The sequence below is a fragment of the Amblyomma maculatum genome, chromosome 6, assembly GCF_055883805.1.
Source record: "Amblyomma maculatum isolate TAMU_Amacu chromosome 6, ASM5588380v1, whole genome shotgun sequence".
In the NCBI taxonomy this organism is placed as follows: domain Eukaryota; kingdom Metazoa; phylum Arthropoda; class Arachnida; order Ixodida; family Ixodidae; genus Amblyomma; species Amblyomma maculatum.
Window position 1 is genome coordinate 91,501,122 of NC_139349.1, and position 22,968 is coordinate 91,524,089.

The 22,968-nt window shown below is 47.8% G+C and overlaps 1 protein-coding gene across 2 annotated transcripts in view; it reads right to left on the reverse strand.

The window, feature by feature from the left end:
- The window catches only part of LOC146186235 (uncharacterized), a 123,567-nt gene that overhangs the window by 67,987 nt on the left and 32,612 nt on the right, over nucleotides 1–22,968 (reverse strand). For both annotated transcript variants that reach the window (XM_084607108.1, XM_084607107.1), the window contains exons 3-4: nucleotides 7,206–7,509; nucleotides 217–368 (exon numbers count right to left, since the gene is read on the reverse strand). In XM_084607108.1, the coding sequence (XP_084463234.1) occupies nucleotides 217–368; nucleotides 7,206–7,509 (456 nt within the window). The remainder of the gene's footprint in view (nucleotides 1–216; nucleotides 369–7,205; nucleotides 7,510–22,968) is intronic.

The following is a 22,968-nucleotide window of genomic DNA, read 5'->3' on the forward strand; positions in this document are numbered from 1 at the left end:
TCTTACGGTGCGGTTCAGGTGTCCACAGATACAAGTTTGACAGATACTGCACCTTTCCTTTCCTGTGAACCAATTATTATTATTATTATTATTATTATTATTAATATTATTATTATTAGCACGAATACCATATGGTTGTTCCTGCGCACATTAAATAAATAATGATTGATTGATTGATTATTACGCGCGCCGCCCGAAGATCAAAGCGTGTCTTACCTCTTCCGTCGCAGTTCCTTCGCTAGACACCGATCGCCTTTCTTCGGGTTCGGACGGTGGCGTCATGAGGACACGGGGTAGTTGAGGGGTGATGGGTGATGACGGGGACACTGGAGGGGCTATTAAGGACTGTGACAAGTCCAAGGGCGTGTCTGCAAATAGAAAAAAAAAAAGTGATGCGTTGCCTGAGAAAAAGTGAGAGAAAGTGCGCTGCTGCAGACGTTTTTACTGATCTTGTAAAAGTATCATTTTAGGAGCTGAAGAAGGCTCACAGATAGAATACTTTTCAAATAATTCTTACGATCGCTACCAGCAAACCGACTTCGCACGCCGTGTGTGCAAAATAGATTGTTGCGGGGTCGTATCCCGCGGGATAACCTATATAGTATCAAGTCTTTGGCGGCTGAATTTTGATTGTACATTGAGAAATGCAAAAAATGCATGTGTCCTGTGCGTTGTGAGCATGCGTAAAGGTGGTCTAATTTAACCCCCCCCCCCCCCCCCCCTCCCTTCCAAACAAACACATACAAGCGTCGCTCATGGCCAGTTGTTGCTTTGGGACATTAAAACCCAAAATTTTTAGTCTGCAAACCTGCTCTACGAAACCAAACGACAAAAATATCTAGTAGTTCATCGATCGAGATTATTGTGAATTTGTGAAGTATTCTCGGCCCAAGAGGAAGCGTTTTTCTTAGGACAAGAAGCGCCGAGAACGGTCAAGCAAACGAATTTGGAAAATCTTTGCATGCCGTATCTATGCTGCCTAAAAACAAAAACAGATCGGGGACTCTGAACGCGTCCAGTTGTCGGCGTCCCACTGGACGAGTGAGATTAGCTCACCACAAGTCAAAGTTTACGAAGGAAATAGTAAATGCAATGCCGTATCTATGCTGCCTAAAAACAAAAACAGATCGGGGACTCTGAATGCGTCCAGTTGTCGGCGTCCCACTGAACGAGTGAGATTAGCTCACCACAAGTCTAAGTTTACGAAGGAAATAGTAAATGCAGCCACTGATCAACATTTGTACCCTTATGTGCTTCCTACAAGCCTGTATACAATTTGCAGACTCTTTGTCGCCTTCACGGGCTCACGACCACTATGGTAACAAAACAGAAAAAAAAAAAAAATTCTTTTGCCGTCAGCGAATGGCGACAATCTTTGTCAACGTCTCGGACCTTGAATTTGAGGAGCTTTGTCCGCTCTTGACGCAGCGCGGAATGCGAGCGGTATTTCGCCTTGAGGCGGACAGGCCATCAATCCTGGCCATAGCTTCCTCCGCGGCCGCCGCTGAAAATTATGCCAATTTCAACAGCACTTCATCTCTTGCGACAATAACACAGTCTAGCACACAAAGAGGCGCCTCTCGCGAACAATTTACTTTCTTTTTCAAAGGCACGGCGACCATACCAACGGCTTCCTCTATACGTGCACAGCCTTACAATGGGCGTCAGGTCTGCAGCTGCTCTTCAAGCAAGGATATCCTTCCTTCACTCCTTCTTCTTTCTTTTTTTTTTTTAAGCAGGCGTGGAAGCTCATTCCTTCACTTTATTCCTTTTTTTAAAGCAGGCGTGGAAGTTCATTCCGTACCCGCATTAAATCATCTGTACCTTTGTTCCGATGCCCACTGCGAACGCGAGGCGAATGATCACTGCAGCCGTCTCATACTCGCTCTTCAGTTCGAAGCCGTACAAGAAAGAAGTGCACTCTCGCGTCCTGACGGAGATAAGATCTGAGGACCTTGACTGAATGTCTGCAGTGCGCGAACTTCGCTGCCGCCTTTGCGTAACGGTGTGCTTTCAAAGCTGCGCCGTCGCGCGGCCACGACGTGGCGTTGACGGTTGCAAGGACTCGATGCATTCCAGACGTTGACACGTCTGCCCGGTGTAATCAACATGTCAGCTCGCCTTTCGGTATCGCCTGCCTCACGAAGTGATGACCGGGTTTATAATTAACGGTATCGGGAGCAGCGACGCAAAAGAGCCCTTTTTCTTCGCTTTACCTTCGGCTTTGAATCTTTTCCCTCTGGCCGTAAAAACGAACAAAGCGATGAAGCCTATACAAGAGGCCACGTGGGCAAATGCGCATGCTGTCGTGTGGAAATGAGGACTCGCGCTCGCCTTATTTTGTCGGGCGGACGGCTGCTTAGCGGATATGCTGCCCGTCCGAAGGATTTCTGATATTGCTGTTGTCGTTGGTTTCGCATGATAAAGGCCCTGTGTAGAGCGGAAGGTGTCTCATTACCAATGCCCCCGTTTTAAGTGGACCAAGAGGCCTTCATGTAAAGCTGACGGTACGCCGCTTTTTCTTATGAATGATTAGAGGCTCTCGATGGCTGCCCGCTTGCTAGTACGCGTGCGCCTAATGACTTCTGTTCGTTTCCAAAGGCCGGTTGTGGGGCATTGCTACATTTCGTCGTTGGCCACACTTTTTCCCTTACGTACACGCCCACCGCATGCGTGATACCTTGCGCGCGTGCGTCCCAAGGTGGCGTTCCAACAAGCTAGAGAGTGAAACTGGCGTAGAAAGTAAATGGCGGAAAATAAGGTACATTTGCTACGTATGCGTTCAGTAATACGCGACAACCAATATATTTAACAAGAAAAAGCTGAAGTTCATCTGCAGCACGACCATGTACCAAAGCGGCGCTATTAGATAAAATATTTTTGGCTCAGAATAGGGGCTGGGTTCGGACGCAGCGAGGGAAGAGCTGGGAGGATCGCCGTTCGAAAAGGGGCTTCGTGAAGCTTTTATTCCTCCAGTGCACACCCCCTTTGCAATTCCCCTGCAAGTAAGACATCTCGCCTTGGGTCGTATTTGTTTATTCGTACAAGACATTCAAATTGTACAGCGCAGAGCATTTCTTCTTTATTCTCTCTCTGTCTCTTTTAAGCTTGCAAATGATGATAAACGGGAAGTGAAATAGAGACAGAAGAGTTCGTCCCTTACTTCGGTGCCATTGGCTTATTAGTAAGAAATCCTGTCACTCTATACCTCTCTTCGTGGTCACGCGCCATACACGAACCACGAATTCGTCCGCTATACATCACGTGCAAGCTCAGCAGCGTCAGCCATGACGAAAGCTGACAAGCCTAATCTTACAATCTCTCCTTTCAGGCGCGTGACCCGACCTGTCCGCGGAGAAGGCGCGTCTTGAGCAATCCTCGGTGACGCATGTAATGTTATTCTAAAATGCGCAAACAAAGCCCAGTCCCGAAGTTTTCAGTCGCGTCATGACGAAAGCTTGCCTGCAAATATTCATTTCTTTTTTGTCTTTCCGAAAGAAAGCAGAAACAATGCAAGCTTAGGGCAGCATTGTTTGAGGTGTTATTTCATCGCTCGCCTCAAGGGTGTTTGTCAGTCCTCTAGATTCCTTTCTAACCGCGAAGAGTTTCGCCGCCCACGAACGATACAATTTCAGATTCGCTGCTCCCAGGCTCGTGTTTGCGATATCCTGTCTCTTCTACACGGAAGCAACTATCAATGCTCCAATTGGGCCAGCGTGTGGGATTGCAATAAAACTTTGGTTGGGCTTAGTTGGTACTTGATTTTCTACGGAACTGACGAGCGCAAACAGAAGACAATCGACAGATAAGAAGAAGAGAACACAAGGACAGGCGCTATTGGGATTGCAGATGGCAGGGACGCTAGACAAGAACTAATCTCGTAGAATCTCGCTAGTGCAAATTCAGAATGGTGGATATCGCCTCGGTACACCCTCCGCATGCGCGCACATCATTGCATCTTTATTCGTCTCTCTCTCTCTCTTTCTCTCTCTCTTTTTTTTTTCCCACTTACAGCGAAGGACCGGAAAATGACGCCAGAAGTTGTACACCACTCCAAATCGATCAATTTCAAAAGTGCCATCAAAAACACCCTTTTGTGAAGCCGCCCACCCCTCGTAAAGAACACCTACACAGGAGCATTTGAGGTATGAATAAATAAATAAGCTAATCTGTTGCCTCATGCGCTCTCTTTGTTCTTCGTACACGTATCATTTGCAGCATTAACGATCTATCTGAACTTGCCCAGCTTTCATGCTCGAATGTAGTACGTCTTCCCGAGGCTGCCTGCACGCCTCATTTCTACAATGTGTCGAACCAAAATGTTGTGTTTTTTGTTTTTTGTTTTTTTTTTTTTTCAACAAGAACGCCGTGCTGCGAACAAAACGCACCTTTCAGGATGCCTCCCGAACAAGAGAACATATTTTAACCAGAAGCCACGCCCTGTTTGTCGAAATAAACTACGCTGGTCTCGTGACTAGGCTTGACTGAGGAACATATGCTTGAACTATTTCAAAGAGGAGTTTTTAGTTCACGACATCGCAGGTTTCAATTGGTTAGCTGACTGACTGATTCTTATATTTTGCATATATGAAAGTAATAATCAAATGTTCAAAGCGCGAGGACTTAATGAACTAAGAAATAACACTGAGAGGACGCTTTGAAAAATAATAGGCGGCCACATATAGTGCACGGTTTGATATTGCGGTGTTTTTGAAACAATAGATAGCATGAACTTGTGCCAAGAAGGCGTGCTTTAACTTTGGCGTGTGCATATTGTGAAAGAAGGCCAGGTCGAGACGCCAAAGTCGTGACGGCAAGGCAAGGTACGCCGTGTCAGCGTTTTAATCTGATGGAGAACCCAGGCGCGTGCTGGAGCCGGCGCCGCGGGACGATGACGATGGTATGTACAAAAGAAAGAAGAAGATTATGGTATGTACAAATGAAAGAAGATCCGTGGAAGGCTTACAATATATAGAGCAACACGCACTATAGTGCGCGCTATTTCATTGATCTACGTCTATGCTGTCAGAAATTTAAAAAAGAAATAAAGAAAACAACAGTAATCTGCGCTCAGGATATTTACTGGGCGCAGATTGATTCAGCAGCACTTTACCTTGGCATTTCAGCGTTCTAGCCACGCACAGGCTCAAGCAGTAATCTGTGATTCAATATTTTGCAGCAATAATTGAGGCATTTAAATGTCATCTATTTAGCACCTGCTTCGGAGACAACTAAGTGGTTTTGCTTAGTTATAATATATAGTCGCCGTAACATACTTTACGGAGGGAACGAGACGCATTATACAATGTCTATGCGGTTATACCATTTATTATTTTCCCACTGGATTTCAACTAATCCAGGTCAACTAATAAAGATTACAAAAAAAAAAAAAAGACCCGTCTGAAAGCTTCTGACAACCGATCTCTGCCCTATTACTACATACGTCGGCGTATATGAGTGGTCCTCTTCCATCATTCACATTTATTGGATCCTGGGAAACTCTTGAAGCACAAGTCAAGCGGCGGGAAGGTGGGTAGAACAAAAGAAAGCGTCGCTAAGCTAACGCTCTAATTGTTTCGTAAAGAGAGGACCGACCCAAACTTTCATTATTTCTTGCTCGCGCAGTGTATACACGAGAAGCCAATTTGCTCGCTAGTCTCAGCGCTTATCGCCGCCTCTCCCACTGCGGCCTGTCCGGGCTGTCTATTGCCAAAAATACGAGGGAAACACGGGAAACAAACGCAAGTTTACCCGGCCTGCGGGTAATTTTTATGCCTCCTCTCCCGACAGCACCCACACAGTCGTCGACGGGTCCGAAACACGAGCTAAGAAAAGTCCCTAACCGCACCGACGCCCAAGCGTGTGTGAGTGCGCGTCTTCAGGTGCGTTGACTGTTAATACAATGAGCGGCAAAATAATTACGAACGGTCATCATTCAAACCGGACCACTGACGGTCTCGACAGCTCCGCGGTGCGGCAGCACGCAAGCTAGAGATCCCTCAGGACTTCCGCGATGGCTATTGCAGGATGCCGTATCGACAAGACGCCGCGGAAGCCGATTGGGTGAACCACTTTTGAAAAGCTGTTTCAGAGCAGCTCGCTCGCGGACGACTGATAGAAAGGCGGCATCGCGAGGCTCAGCAACTAAGCAAGAGAAAGATCAATCACTCTACCGCGCGCGCGTGTATGAGGTCAAAAGAGGGGACCGCCGGCCACCACGCGGCTACTACACAGCTCTAACAATGGGAGCACAGCGTCATCGTCCCTCCGAGCGCTTTCTCTTTTTGGTTGTCCACGTGGCCCGGGCGCCAAGAGCCTTTTGGCTTCGTGGAACCGCCGCTCCGCCAAGGTGGGTGGAGTCGAGCGCGCGCTCTGAGACGAGTGGTGTGTGACGTCTTTTACTTCCGTTATCCTCCCCCTTTTCTCTTCCTTTACCTGTTGCTTGTCTCCACCTCTTGTGTTTCTCGTGGGGAACGGCGCACGCACATCTTGCAATGCTGCTGCTATAAGAGCACTGGAACAGGGGCCATTACGGTGTAAAAGCGAGGCTGTTTCACTGTGATGAGTCGACGTACTGTTTCTAAAATGTGCTTTTCCGTACGACAAAATTAGTTTTACCGCTTAGATTAAATGCATCTGTGCGTTCGATTAAGCAGAATATTGAGAGATGAGATGCGTGAGCCGTCGGTATACCTGATCCTGACTCCACGAGGTGAGTCCACGACGTCAGTGATTCACAATGTCCATTTCGTCATTGTACAGGTTTTGCATCGCATTTTCAACCTGCCCAGCTTTCTTCCGGTATGACTAATATGGACTAGCTCACAGCTGTGAACGCCACAGCTCGTGCGATAAAACAACTTTTTTATTTAAATTAGTCGAATTTCCGAGGGAAAGAAATGAGTAACTACGACCCCCTGAAACCTGACGAGAATAGCTTATGTTAAACATGCAGCAAGACCATATAGCTATTCTTAACCAGTACTGTTCGACAGATTTGTGGTTTTGTTCGAAACATTCGATGTATATGATCGAAAATATCAGAAGGCTTTGATCAGAGCTATTTGGTACTTTTTCTGAATCAAAGGGCTTCGACTCAAACCCACGAATAATATGACATCTTATGCTGCACAGGAAACAATCCTGTACAGTCCTGCCCGCACTTTGCTTTTAGGCTTCGAGAGAGACAACAAATGGCCGCTCACCTTCCAGGATCATGCCCATGGCACTGCGGTACTGCGCTAGGGAGAGGTCCCTTGCCACGACCAGCGTGAGAGGCGTCCGCTCGACGTCCTCGTCGGGGTCCTCGTAGAAGACCACCAGCTCCGTGTTGGAGGCGACCGTGCGGATGGTCTCGTACACGGGCTCCCCCTTCACCAGCGAGCCCAGCAGGTTCACCTCGGCGCTGAACTGTGGCGAATGGCGCACGAAGCGAACCCAATTGCAGTGGCGAACCTGCTTCGACTTCTCCAGCTGGATCTCGTCGTAGCAGCCGAACCGGTGCCGGATCTGCGCAAAACAACGACAGAGACAGACATGAGTCTTCTGGCTGTGCGACATCAGTGCAAGTTAAAGAACCGCATGTGGTCGAAGTTTCCGGTGTCCTCCACTACGGCTTCTCTCATAGCAGGAGTCGCCTTGAGAACCCCATAAACCAAACCAAACCAAACCATAAGTCTTCTGGTTAACCTATTAGCAATGCTGCTGTTTACTTACTGAAGTTGCATTCGTCCAAACCGTGAAGAGCTCAGCATTTTGATCTTGCTTACATAATCATGCGTTGGGATGCATTCAAACGCTGATATGCTTAAATGCACCCAATGCAGTCGGCGCATGCTATTGAAAGAACCACTTGCTGAAAACGAAAATGCTATAACGTCAATATAAAGAGCCAAGGCTGGCGAGAGTGCATGAGCTGTAAACCTTTTTGCCTTGTTTTTCAAAAGCAATAGGTATAATAGCATAAGCATGCATTGAAGAGTGTGTGGTACATTTCAATCACAGTCAACGCTTTGGGTAAGTTAAATAGAAGCGATCAGCACATATTAATGACGGCTTCTTTGCATTGTCGGGAAATTGTGCGGCTTTCTGGGTCCTGCGTAACACGAATTTCGCGGAGGTCTCATTGCATGCGACGATTCATTTAATGGCGTTCGAATACCAGCCACATTTTCTCCTTGAACTGACGAGAAACAAGCCGCCTGAACATTTTGAATGTAGACCCAAAATGCAGAACACAAGATGGTTACTTTTTTTTTTTTTTTTTTGTATACAATGAACACTGGTAAGAAGTAAGGAAATTATTCCAGAGAAACGGTCCATCACATGATATCGATGATTGTGGGTTTGCCCCCCACCCCACCACCGATACGTGTCAAGCTTTACTGAAGTGCCGTGGTATCTGCACGCGTTCATATAACGCAGAATAAAACCACGCGTCGCTATCCGCCTACAAACAATCCTCTTGCAGCGGCGCTCGCTCACTCGAGATTGAAACAATTGTCCACGGCCATTATTTATATGTTCCTTCCGAGGATACCGATCCGACACAACAGATTCGGAAGGCCAGCTGAGAGAACTCTACTGGGAGCATCGTATGACCGAGTGCAATCCCAGCCCATACACTCCACTGATGGGGTGTTCACTTTCTCCACCATCCTTATCGGGTTGCCTGGGACGAACCATTTCACAGAGAACAATGGGAATAGAATTCTTCGCAAGCCGACGCCTCCCTCTACCACCATGGCTTTCCATCTCGGTCTACCCACGGAGCTAGGCGTCCGTCGCTCCAGCCTCATCCAGCTGTAACCAGTTAACTAGCGGCGCCACCGACTGTCAGGCCCCTCTACGCTCGAGATAACAACGAACAGTATCAGCATATACACTAGAGGTATGGAAACGCAGACATTCTTGGGAAGACCCACGGTGGCCAGACAAGCGCTGCTCTCGTAGTACATGCACAAACTGCTCCCATAGGCGCACGATTCACACTGTCTCGCATCGGAGGCGTCCATTGTAATATCGGCCCGTCTCGAGCGAGCTACCGTGCGCGCGCCCCAAGAAGATATCGCTCACGACGCGCACGCGGCCACGTCGTCTCGCTTCGTGCCGACACTCTCTCGCTCTCTCTCTCTCTCTCTCTCTCTAGCTCTATCCTGCAGCAGCGCTTTGTTCGCACATTGGTACCGCGGTCGCATAGGAACCCACGGAAGCTCCGCCGAGGGCCATCCTGATCCGACCGAAAACGCCGCAAACAAAGGGTACCGAGACGACCCGTCGGGCCGCATTAAGCGCTGCAGAGTCTGTATGTATATATACACCGTGATCTCGACGTGTCCGTGTACAACAGAACCGCGCGTCCGAGGTCGTGCAGAATAAAATTTGGCTACCGAAAAAAAAAAAAAAAAAGCCAAGTGGCGCAAGCGTACACGGCTTCTCCGGGCAACGAAGAGAAGCTATAGAAAATGTAGAGCTCGGAAGAGCGGGGAGGGGTTGGAGGGAAAACGTGTGCCACCGTGGATGCGAGAGTCGTGAGGGATCGGTCTGCGCCGATCATATGCCATATTGGGCCGCCGCTATCCGCTTTGGGATCGACTTTATGCGACTAAGAGTGTGGTCACGCACACCACACGGAAGGCCCTCTTCCTCCGCGTCGTGCTCCCGCGCGTGCAACCGTCGAAGAACGGCGGCGTGCGATGCTTGCTGCACGCTCGCCGGCAATGTAGAACGCCAGGAGGAGTTTATAGCATCGCCCAGACACGATGATGCCAGTACGAATGACTGTTACGATGTGTTCGCGAAAACCGAATTGCCCGATTTTGTTCTTTATGGACTGATTTTCTCTCTTTTTTTCTCTCTCTCTCTCCGTGAATGTGTGAGCTGAGTCTGCGTGGCTTTGGACACCGGCACGAATTGAACCTTACGCACCGTGGGAATCGCGGCACCCCACCGGTATCTCAATAAAAAAATAAATAAATAAAGATTTTACGTTTTCGAGCTCATGCTTTGGGTAATGCTGGCGCCATGAGCTGACTGGTATTAGTAAGGAAATCAATGTGCAGAGTATAAAGTATTCTGCTTTGTTGACAAATATATGGATATTTTCCACGCGACTCGGCGAATGTTTAGCAGTGACAACGATAAAAAAAAAAAAAAAGGCTTTTTGGCGATGCGTTGCAAACCTGTCCATTGCAAATTCATTAGTAACTGCCAATGGCTATCCGAAGGATCTCTCTAGTGGAAAAAGCTCTGAGTAACAATAACCTCATATAAATTTTCTCATACAAACTTATGCAAATGTCATAAAATGTCATATATCTCTCATACTTTGAACGATATTTATGTGTGACGAGATTTGTTTGCTTTAAGTACGAGAAATTTTGTATGAGTTTATTAAGGTCTGGAAGCTTTCTCACAGCTTTTTCCGTAACCCAGTTTTAATCGCGATGCTGCTATACAAAATATTGTACTCCATATTTCTACGCATCGAAAATGAACGCATAATATTGCATTTTTCTTCCATTTTCGGCGGCTGCATTTTGGCTATGGGGACAAAATTTTGGTTGTCCACCTTCAGTTATTACTTCGTCCGGTACATTTCACAATTTTACAGAATGATGCAAAGAAGCGTGCTGCCTACGTTGCAATGAGTCAATGCACAGGATAACCTTCACTGTTTGACAACGTGCTTCGCTTGGGCGTCAGTTGTCACTGTGCGATAGCTACCACTGTTTCACATTGTATCCCGCATAGATGCCAGTCGCTACTTGCAGCCGTAGAAGCCAAATGACTTGAGAAAAAAAACGAAAACGTTTTCGCAAGGCGAGGTGCTGATCTCACAGGCAGGTGCTGATTTCGGCGTGGAATACGAGAGCGTGCTAATGAAGAAATATCCAATCTTCGGCGTGTAATTGCTGGGGTATCGAGATACTGACAGATTGACTGACAACCCGACCACATTCGTCCTTGAAACGCTCTCTTGGGAACGGTCAGAAAAGAAAGCGTTACGAAGCTAGTGCGTTAATTGGGATTCACAGGTTGCGGCGTGACCTGCATGTGATATCTCTGACGCCGCTACGGCGCCGCACCCTCGTCACCAAACGACGCCACGGCGCTGCTCTCCCATACTTCTTCATTAGCTTGCACTGAGCACTTGGTGACAAGCGGTCAGAGAAGATTCAAGGACTCCCAGGCAGGGGCGTAGAGGTGGAAGGGAGGGGGGGGGGGGGGGAAGAAAAGATTGGAGGGTTCGGTGTCAGAACACCCCCGAAATTGTCTGATCACTGCGTTCTTTCCCACCTTCCGGATCTTTTTTTTTTTTTTTTTGCCATTTTTTCATTAACCAGCGACGTATTCACATCCCGAAAAATATTTCTGGCTGTGCCACTGCTCCCAGGCCATTTAATATCAAAGTAGCTCTCTCCAGAATGTGGAAGAATCTTCGGTACGGCTCTCTTTTTAAGCGATCGATTTTTAAAAATGCAAATGCACGCACACATACGGACGCACAAAACGCTCGAAACCGACAGGCACTGTTCGTGCGGATAAGATAATGCCCGTGCCCCTAAGAGCATAGCCAATTGTTTTATTGAAAAGCATAACTGCATGGGGCTAGTCGGTGGTTCACAGTTATCTTTCCCACAGACATGAACAGAATTTGCTAAGACGACGCGAACATTCAGGCGCTACGTATTTGAAACCTGGAATATACTGCGGAACGTAACTAGTCATTTATAACTCTTCGTTTTTTTTTTTTTTTTTCTCGAGTTTATTCCTATTAGAGAAATCTCTCTTCCTGCTCAGTCAAGCTGACAAAACAGCAGCGGACGCTTGCTCTCTTTACTTTCTGTCTCTCTTTTAAAGGCAAGTAACCGAGGCTGCTAGCACAAAGAAGTAGCCTATTTATGGATCCTGTGTATAAGATAAACCTCGATATTCCTCATAAAGTGCTGGTGAGGGGGGGGGGGGGGGGGGGGTACTTGATCGCTTTTCCATGGCAATGACACACCTTCAATGGTGCATAAAGGCGTCAGCAGAATCACGCTTACAAGCAGTGACATGTCTGCATAGAACCGAGGACGTCTCCTCTTTCAGCTATATTGAGATGAAAATCTTGTGCCATGCACAAAAAAAAGAATAGGTAGAAGAAAGGAAGCCACAAAAAGACAGTCGCGGGACCGGGCGCCGCACGTCACCCGATGATTTACATCCTGAGAAAGGGCAACCTAGCTCCCCCGACCTGCGCATCACTGATCGGATAAGCGCGAAGCTGGTCGCCTCGAACAAAAAGCAGGGCTCGCTGGGAACATGACATGTATACCGAAAGAGAGCTGTTGGCTGTTGGAGAGCCAGTGGCGATGCGACGCACGCAACATATACTACAGAGTTATCGAGAGCGCGTCCAGAGCTGCCTGCGAAGAAAACAAAAAACAAAAAGAAAACGATACTACCTCACCTTTTCTTGGAAAAGATTTGGAAAAAGAAACCCGCACACGACCTCGAAAGTAAAGCGAGAGAGGCGGTAGTAAGCCGCGCATATAACTTTGGCGAAAAAGACAAGACATCCGGTCAGCGCATTAGCGGACTATATTCTAAATATACGAACTGAAAAGGCACTGCGACGCGTCCCCGCACTTTCTGTATATACAACATCGACGGCATTGGTGTTATGGGATGCACCTCCGGCATATATAGGCTGCCAGTAAGTATACCGTAACGAAAAAAAGAAGGAGAAAGAAAGAGGCCATTATCGGAAGGAGAGAGTCGGCGGCAAGCCGCCACGCGGCCTTGCTCGCCCGCTTTCCATAAATCATAGCCGTCGTCGCCGACCATGCTTGCCGCGGCCGCGCGTACAGTCGGTCTGGCGCAAGCGAGGCACGATGACCCGGGTTTTAGGGTCTCCGGGTACCATCGACAAGGGGCCCCCTTTTTCTGCCCATTCCTCCTCCTCTTCTGCCTCGCGAGCTTCAACACCGAACAAGTTTGGTAGGTGCACACACACTGGTCCCTTAAAACGGTGCAGCGTCGTTTAAGGCAGGCGGAGTGCCGGAGAAAGTATGGTACCCAATGTGAACAGCTATTTAGTGCCTGCTCAACCTCAGCAAAATTCAGGAAACCAAGCACCCATGCAGCCCGTGCAGTGTCTATATACCCGCGGCTTTGTTTGTGATGAAGTCCACGACACCGGGCTCAGGTTCATGAAAGACTTCGTACGCGAGTGCGCTTCTTTATAAGACCATTTGTTTAACCTACACCAGCTACACCAGTGTAGGAAATCTCCATACCTATGATGGATTTTTGCTGCACTGGTGTAGCTGGTATAGATTAAAAAAATGGCCCTGATATATATACTCCTGTCATTGAATTTCATCCCGAAACACAAGTTCTGGTCATTCATGACTTACGAAGGCTCAAAGACATGCAGAGATGACTTGAGTCTTCATTACGTCCAAAACAAGCGACGCATGCTTGGTATATTATATGTGTATATTCTACCAAGACGCGCAAGTATTCTTGCAACACGACGTAGTACAACATCTGCATGATACAATTTAGCATTTCATGGAGCAGACCCCGGGGCTCTGTAAGAGAAACCAGAGTGCTCTTATAAATGTTTCCTCCCCTGCTCCACACAGACGCGCTGGTACTCCTGATACACGTTAAGCTATATAGCCCTCCTTAGTCCTGAGTCCTGACTGCCCGGTGCTATATAGTGCCTGCAGTTGAGGGTGACCGCGGCTCCGCTGAGTCAAGCAAAGGACGTCACATTCGAGGCAAAGGCGTGCGCCTCGCCGATAGAGCTTTATGGTTCCGGCTGGCACTGCCATAAGCCTCGCGGTGGATTGGCTTCGGAAGAGCGGGCTGAGCGTGCGCCCGGGTTTGGGCAGCGATTAGCGATAAGCGAGATCCGCGCGCTGTACGGCTACACGCCGGGGCAAACAGTAGGCGCGCTGTAAACGGAGCGAATAACGCACTCGTTCTCCACCTTCCCTCTTAACCTCGGCTGTGGACACGCGTGTCCTGTTTTTTGAGCGATTGTCACCAGCCGATTGCCCCTCCAACTCTCGCACTGATAAGATGCCGGAGCCCTCGTGGCTGCGGTGAACAACGAGACGGGCGAAGAGATTGCCTGATGAGCGTCTATAGCGTAGACAGCGTTATGACGCGAGGTATACCGGTAAACCGTACAGGCTTGCGTCAAGACTGAGGTGCGTTGCAGAGAAACTGTCGAGAAGTGACGAAATTTGGGCGGATGGCTGAGTATATATTGCGCCACTATTAAAACCGTGTAGACGTTCCTAGTGCAAGTATAGCTTATGAATACGGTCAGATAATTAGGTCGACGTTGGATATTGCGCATTAAAAATTGGTATCAAGAACAAGGATGTTTACATGCCCTTTTTCCTGTGATAATGTAGATAACGCGATCAGATAAATGACGCCGTAACCTCGCAAATTGACCTATACCTGAGTTTCATGCGTTCTGCGGTATACATAAGTCCTTCAGGAAATGCTCTTTTTCGCTCCAGATTCAGGTGGTAGTGCAGCCAATAAAAAAGGGTAGGAAGAAAATAGCGATGAAAGAAAAACCACAGAAACATACCAGTGAACTCGTTAATTGGCTTTCTGAGCAATTGGGCCTACGTGAGCACAAAGTGGGGCAATTTAACGACATGCCGCGAGCTGATTAGACTCCGCGGGGAGGCAGTGACGATGCTGGCAGTATACACACGACGCCACTCGGCGCCGCCGTGTATATGAGCCTCCATAGCACGCACGCACCCCATGCACGTATGTGCTCTCGAGGCTGTGGGCCATAGCGAGCGAGCGGCTCGGCCCAGTTCCACGAACTATTCGACAGCTTGCCTACACGTTCGCACCGCTCCCTGCAGTTTCGCGGAAACTCGCTAAAACCGCCTAGGAATGCGAACGCGCGCAGCGCACGCATCCGCACTGGCAGTTCTGCATTGCCTAGCCTTTGTTTAAAGGCTTGGTAGCGTCTTTTCGGCGATACACAACGTCAAGGCGTGGCAAGGAGTGTCATCGATGAATTCAGCCCTCCACTGCCGCGAACACTTGTTTAATTTTCCTCTTTTCTTTTAGTGCACCACATTGTGTGCTTACATCCCGTGGAAGGCAAGTGGGAAATTGCTTTGGCAGCCTAATCAAGCCGTACAATGGTATACCTGAAGGTGCGGCCACAATCGCAATCATTTGGAGCTGTATTTTTCGTGTGCCGAAGCTTATTACCAATTACTCATCCTCAACAGGACAAAACCATCGGCTACGAGTTTAAGACAAAACCCTACAGCTGTATTTTGAAAGACTCCACTGCAGACAATACCCGAGAAAAATAAAAAAAATCTTCTCAAAGCCGGCGGAGCCGTCCACTTCTCGGTAGCAGAGAGCGCGGTCACAACAGGAGTGCCTTTGACACATAGGCACGCGCGCGCGCTCGCGTCCGTTTGTTAATCCTTGCATCGTCTTCTTCCAACCTGCTGACTTCCACGGCAGAACTCGAAACTGCGGACACAGGCGTGCGGGCGAGGTCGGAGGGAGGTGCGGCTGATCGAATGCGTGCGCACGCTTCTGAGACCCCTCACGAACACGCGAACGAACTTACCAAAACACGAGGGAGGGTTGATAGGGGGGAAGGAAATCGGAGAGGGGGCGTGCTGTATAATAATGACGCGCACAAAAGGACCATTACGAGGTGAGCGAGCAAGCGGGCGCCGACGGTGTCCGATTCGTTAATCACGTTTCAGCGGCTCGGCTTCGAGTCGCATAGGCTGTATATCTAACACTGGCGCGCGGTCGAAGGATGCGCTGCCGTCGTCTTGAGGGATGCGTCTCTGACGGGCCGGCTTGATCGCGGCAACCTGACGCCGTAGCCGCTGTGGCCGGGGGGTTCCTCTATACTTAACGTTCCAAGCAGGGTGAGAGAAACGCCGTTCGGTCGTTTTCGTCATCTCCATACGCGACCGGTCATCCGGAGAGAAGTGCGCGCAGCGGAAAATGAAAGATTTTTCCGCTCTGAAAAAGAATGAAAAAGAACGCTTGAGGCGACCAGCGTCTTGTTCTCGTTACTCGACGCCGCGGCGACAGCCAGTCTGATATCCCTGTCACACGGCCGACTCGGAACTACCTTGAACTTCCTTGGTCTAAAGGAGCGCAAGGGAGTCGCAGGGAGTTTCGCCTTAAAGGAGTTGTCCCCGTGTCACACGGCTTGCAATGAGCTTATCAGAGCAGCCAACAGGGGGCCATTAGGCGCTGTTTATTTTGCACAAAGATATAAAAATAATGTCCAAAACAAACTGAAATATTTTTTATACTACTATTTTCCTCGCAAAATGCAATTAGCTTTAGTCATATCAATATAAAAGAACACACATTTGCTGAAAACAACGACCATGCTCTAAACATAGCCATTTTTTTCCGCTCTGCTGGACACCATGCGCGGCGTTGTGCAATACGTGGTGCAGTGTCGCGACAACTAAACGCAACTAACCGAGTTAGAATACAATTTTATGCAATAAAAACTAATATATTTAGGAGTAAAAATTACATTATTGAAGAAATATGTTATTTAATGACTCGGAAGCAAAGCACATTGGAAACGAGAGTACTCCCTTCGCCCATCAATGGAGATCGTCGATCTCCTTTGCTTCAAAACTCCATTTAACTTCCTTCCATAATGGACTGCCGTGTGACACGGCACGTATCTCCCTCGAGGTAATGCCTACCTTGGTTGAAGGGAGTTGAAAGGAGTTCAGCCCTGTCCGTGTGACAGAGGTATGACTCCACTGTGCGGCTGGAGGATGCCTGAGGGGATGATGAGGGACAAGCATGAACTGTCGCCCGCATTTCGCCTTCCGGAGCCTGTTTATGTATCTGACAGCGAGGTGCATTAATTAAGTGACTCAGCAGTCGAAACGCGTTCCTGAAATGTTCTTCGTCAATATTCTCTTCGCAAGCGGAAGCACCTGACCCATCGTCAGCCCCATCTGATGTTGCTTGCTGGCCATGTTTCTGTCTAAACATGTATAGAAGCTTGCATTAGGTATTGAACACAATAAATTTTGAAGATAGAAATAGCAGGGTCCTCGCATTTCACCCGAGTGCCGCAGGCTAATAGTTCCAAGTAGTCCATAACTGGCACGGGATGCGAGTAAAATAGTTTCCCACCGTGAGGAAATGGCCCCATCAGATCTATCGTTGTTAAAATAGTAAATACGAAATTCCGAGGTGGCTGTGCACAATTTCTTGCTGACTTAAGAAGACTTAAAATAAATAACTATTAGCCTCTCCCGAGTCTCTTCATAGAAACTGCTGTTAGTTTGCCTGTTATGCCTGTTTCTAATAGCGCTGCGTATTGGCCTCTCTTGTAAAGCAGGCCTGTATACACATGTATATTTATATTTTCTCGGTGCTAGAGATGGTCACAGCTGCATCACACTTTCGCCGTTCATCTCAAGATTTCTATTTCTATCTTGCTGCAGGTCACGACGTGCACTTCCCTGTTTCTTTCTCTGGCTATGTCGGTTTAACAAAATCAATACGTTATTTTGTAAGCCCGCATGTGTGCGGCGTTTACTGCAAGCTCAGCTCGCGCAGCTGAGTTCCAGACCGCCAAAGACAGAAAAGGGCTTTCATATTATGCCCGCGCTTTGTTCCTATAAGAATTTCACGAAAAGCTCGCATAAAACGCCCACGGAATCCTTCCAAGACTGCGCCTTATTGTATGTAGAATGTAAACTGTGGAGGTTTAACGATCCGAAAAGGTATACACGGGAACCACGAGAGTGTGCAGCGCTCCTAAGTTCGGATTAATTTCGAAAGGGCAATTTTTGACGTGAGCTGGCATCGCAGGACATACAGGACCCTTTCGCACTTCGTCTGTATAGAAATACTGGCGCCGTGGACTGGGCTTACGCTTAAACTACCATAAAAGCCATATGGCCAACCGCATTGCTTGCAAACCGCGCAGGTGGGGTAAAGTACGTCTGCCATCACTTCATTGTCTACGAGGAAACCACCACACGTTGTAGAATGCTCTCTCTCTCTCTTTCTTGGAATGACCTGTATTCGAGTCGTTGATTCGCACGCTCGAATGTATCTTGCCCAGGAGAGGAGTCGAGGAGGATGAGAAAGAAAGAGGGCCACAGAAGAAATAAACGGGACGAGGCATGATGCCGGGGATAATTGTCCTCTCCTTCTGACGTCACTGACGGAGAGGCGTCTCGAAGAAACGAGGCGTGACCTATGGCTGCTTCGCGATGAAATAGCTCTCAATGGCTTCATCAACCACAAAGAGCCCTGGAGCGTTTCCCGCCACCTTTAGCGCTTAGCGTTCCACGTTAAACTGAATTAAGCCCGAAATCTCTCACCTTAGCCAATGAGCCATGTCATGAGCGTTGCTGGCCCTCTTCGGTCTTAGTTAGTTTTGTTTCTCTTTACGCAGGTAGATTAGGTGTTACACAAATTACTTCCTCTATTATTAAGGCGAACTATAGCCTTACTTGGCTATGGTTGCGAAATCTTGTACGCAGTAAGTGGAAGCAAAATGTAAAGTGATATGACGTCACAATAAGATGAGGCTGGTAGTCATAAATGTTTATGTAATGACAATTGGTATATTTATTGATTGATTTTATTTACTCATAATGTCGGCGTATGCCTAGACAGGATTTGACTAGTCATGTTACGGGAGTCATTATAGTTTAGTCATGAGTCAGATCGGAGATCCTGTCCATAAATACTGAGTCCATGACTTGTGCAAGTCAATCAAACTCATTACCATCACTAGTGTCTATAGTCATGACTCTCAAAAGTGCTGAGTCATGACACTCTATGAGATATACTAAAGAGCAGCCAACGCACATGCTTTTGCAAGTACCCAATGCAGATCTCTGCAGTGCTGTCAAATTTTTGCTCAGTGCGTATACGTTCCTGTCGTGTTAATGTCGTAGATGCTACTGGGTTGAAAATTACGCGAGTTGGTTTGTTGTATCGAGATGGTAACGCCGGGAGAGGCGTCTTATGATCTATATATGGCGTGTTCGCTTATATAGCCTCGTATTTTAGGTCTTGCTACTGAGCACGTACTACATGCATGCTCCTAATTTATTTATTTATTTATTTATTTTTTTTTTTGAAGGGAGCGAGGGGGATCTATCTGGGTGAGGCGATGGAGGAAAGAAGGAACGCTCACTGTGTAGACTGTTTATTTGGCTAAAGTTCCGCCGAAGGCAGCTTCCATAATGATCTGTCACACGAGTCTACGAAGAAGAAATAAACACTCTATAGAGTAGATACTTTCAGGGTCCAGAGCTATTTTATCTCAACCGTGGAGATATTACGCCCATACATGCACGCATAAGCATTTCAGGCTGCGCCTGTTTACATCTCGAGCGTGAACGTCATCCGATAAAAGCGCACTTGGGAAACTAAGCGAGTAATTATACAATCATTGCATTACGTCATTATGGGTAATTTGAAGACCGACCGTCGTGTTCCTTCTCTCTCTCTCTTTCCAGTAATTTACGTGTCATGCTCTATGGGAGACTTGGGTTTGTGGCCTCCGAGGGTAATACTTCCCTCCGATGCGTATCTCATCTCGCAGCTAGTCCAAGCGCGTTTGCTCGATCGTAAAGATAAGGCGCTTCTCGGGTAACGTCTCAATCCGCCAAATGTGGGTGGCAGGACTGGTTGCCACCTGCCCGCGGCAAGCAAAAACTCACTGCAACCCGTACATTTGCAGAGGAGGGCAGTAGCCCTGTGTCATGCGTTTACCTCATTTTGGCGCCAAATATAAATATCCTATACAAACGCCCCATATATATATTACCACTATAGAGGATCTGATTAGACTCTTGCAGAAAAGGATTCAGACTCTCGCAGAATAAGACAATCAGGAAACGAAAAAAAAAAAAAAAACGTGCACCACAGGTCGTGCCAGGTATTCGAGACGTGCAGATTGAACTTAAGACTTTATCAGAGCCCCCTGTTGAATAAACCCTTTAGCCCCTCCACAATAAAGGCTGTTCATATGCGACGAAGGTTATTCAGGTTTATTTGTAATCTGCGACCACAGCTCACTGGTAACAGTCACGGCCACTACTGTGTAGTGTATATAACCTCCTTGTTTCCTTGCTGCCCTGCCAGCTTGCGTCAGGTCGACGCCTGTGCAATGGCTGTGCAGTATGCATTTCGCTAGTATGGCTAAAAAGAAAACGAAACCAAATATTTTGTGTCGTAAATGATTGATACCGCGTAGATAGAACCATCGGGGATTCCGCATAGGCAAGCTTCGAGCAGCTACAGGATAAAAAGTAAATTCTCCATAAGGCATGTCTATAGTGCTGCTAGAATATATAAATAGATATACACATATGCATATATCTAGTCACTCCCTTATTTCCTCGAAACTGTGTCCACCGTGGAGCAATTAGTATACCAGACATTTCGATATTTCCGCCCGGCTAAACGGGCGTGGCCCAATACGTGTCCGCGGTGGTTCTGGTTCGCAAACCACCCCACACGCATGGAGCCGCATTAGCCCGCAAGGACAGTTGTGTCGGCATTCCTCTTTCCGGTATCGAACCACTTCATACCCGGAGAGATGCAATCGTCCACGCGAGTTCTTCTGCTGCCTATATAGCGCCTCGGGCGTCCGCGAACGCCGCCGCTGTGTGGAAGGACCTACTAACGAGGGCGCGGCGAAGAATATAAATAGGAAAGGAAAACGAAACGTTTCTTGATGTGGTGAAGTATACACACATATGCTCTCTATCTAGCGTGCATTAGGGTGACCCCACTGCCACACCTCCTTCTCCGTCCATCTCGTTCTGGATATTGCTTTTGACTTCGTGTCTTGGTGCAGTGCCCACGGCGTCTGAACTGGATCAGTGGAAATTACGGAGCCAGCGGCAGACGGGGTGCATGTAGGCATATCCTCATACTTCGCACGCATTGTCATGGTTATTTTGGAAATGCTTTGTTTTTTTGTTTGTTTGTTTGTTCTCAAGAAACAAATCCCTCAAGACGCGCAGTAAAGATTCATGCTCATATAGCGCACTGTCCTAAGAAGAAGACATACAAAAGTTGATGGAACCGCTAAAGCTTAAAAACAGGCATCTGAATATATATATATATATATGTTATAAGAAGACAAAAGCGACCATTATTGCATGCCACGCTGAACGCGCGAAGAAGAGATTTCACTCCGCAACATTCAGGAACGACAGAATAAGGCGAAACAAGGGAAAGTGGTGTCTGTGCGAATCTAATTCCAGAGTGATTCGGACGGTAATGCCGTTAATGCATGAAGTGCGTATACTGTACGCTGGATGATGCTGCCTGAGCGCGAATCACCTGAACCTGGGAAACTCGCATCCGTATTGTTCGACAAACATGCCTAACGCTCGTGCGTTCTTTCTTTCTTTCTTTCTTTCTTTCTTTCTTTCTTTCTTTCTTTCTTTCTTTCTTTCTTTCTTTCTTTCTTTCTTTCTTTCTTTCTTTCTTTCTTTCTTTCTCCGCTGCTACCTCAATCCGCAGTAATAAATGCAAACAAAGTTTGTTAACGCCCGCACGCCGTCATGTCGTAAGACAGGCACCAAACGAGCTTGCAGATTGGGAGCTCCGGTTACGCCCTAAATAAATGTCCTCACGCTAGGAGAAGCTATAAGGAAACGAGTGGCAACAGCAGAGGGCGGTGAATCTCTGATGGCGCTCTTCGATACACGGGGGCGACTCTTTGCGAAGCGCAGAAGCGCGGGCATAATAAAACTGCGCGCCCGACAAGTACCGCGAAGGTGCGCAATGATTCTTTGCGCGGAGATATGTTTACTGCCGTACCGGATAAGCCGCGAACAACTTTGAGAGCTTATACGTCACGAGTCTGGGCGAGATATAACGAGCACCTCTGAGATCGGAACTAGTTTGTAGCTGTAGTGCTCTGGATGCTGCAATGCAAGGCTCTCGCGTCGCACTCCGGCAACAATTGCGGTCGACACCAACGCTTAGCAATGGATGAAGTGCGGAGATATGGCGCCTCTCGAGTTTCAACGTCGATTCTATCCTAGTGCTTTTTTTTTTTTTTTGCTTTAGAGTGCCTTCGTCCTCTTTTGCATAAGAAAGCATGCATGCAGGAAACAAAAATAAAATAGTAAAACAAAGTGCCAACACAGATCTTTTGAATAGGGCTCGTTTCTTTTGTCGGCAAAAGCCTACAGCCACCGGTTGCTCAAGTAAGCGACCTCCCGGGATTATAGGAAAACTCAGGTAGGAAGCTCTATTCTTTTCATTTTGCTTGTAAGTTCAAGCATTCCTAACAGAGCCCCTATTGATTACTTGGCTTAAATAATCGGCTGCTTCCAACACACATAGTTAGTCAACCGCAGGTATTCTGAACTAACCCCTCATAAAGACATCCGAGAACAAGTGTCCGTGCAAAACACGCAAGCAAAAATACGTGTAGGAACAGCGGAAGAACTCTGTTGGCTCACCATAGCAAAAGGATGTGCGTAGCAGTGTACAAGGGGCAACCTCTTGAGGAACGTTCTCCGAGTAGCTGACGCTAAGCCAGCTCTTCGTCAACTCGCCCGCTCAGTCGCACTTCAAACGTCTGACGCTTCGTATGTCTCGCTTCGGGACGCTTCGTATGTCTCGCTTCGGAAACAAGCGCTCGAGTGTTCTCTCCGTCGCTTTGGATCGAAGAACAACAATCGCCCTTCGCGAGGACGGGAGAAGCGACGGCGCGGCCGGTGCCAGGCGGTGAATACATATACACGCGTGCCGACGGGGTTCATTTTACAGCGGGTATAGACGGGCTTGCAATAACACACGTACTGCCCTGGTTGACGGTCGTCGTGCGTCTGGGCACGTAACGCCTGTAACCTTACTGTTCGAGGTCGCCAGCGCTACGCCAAGAATAACATCTCGCTAGTGGGCGTCCCCCGCCGAGCTTCG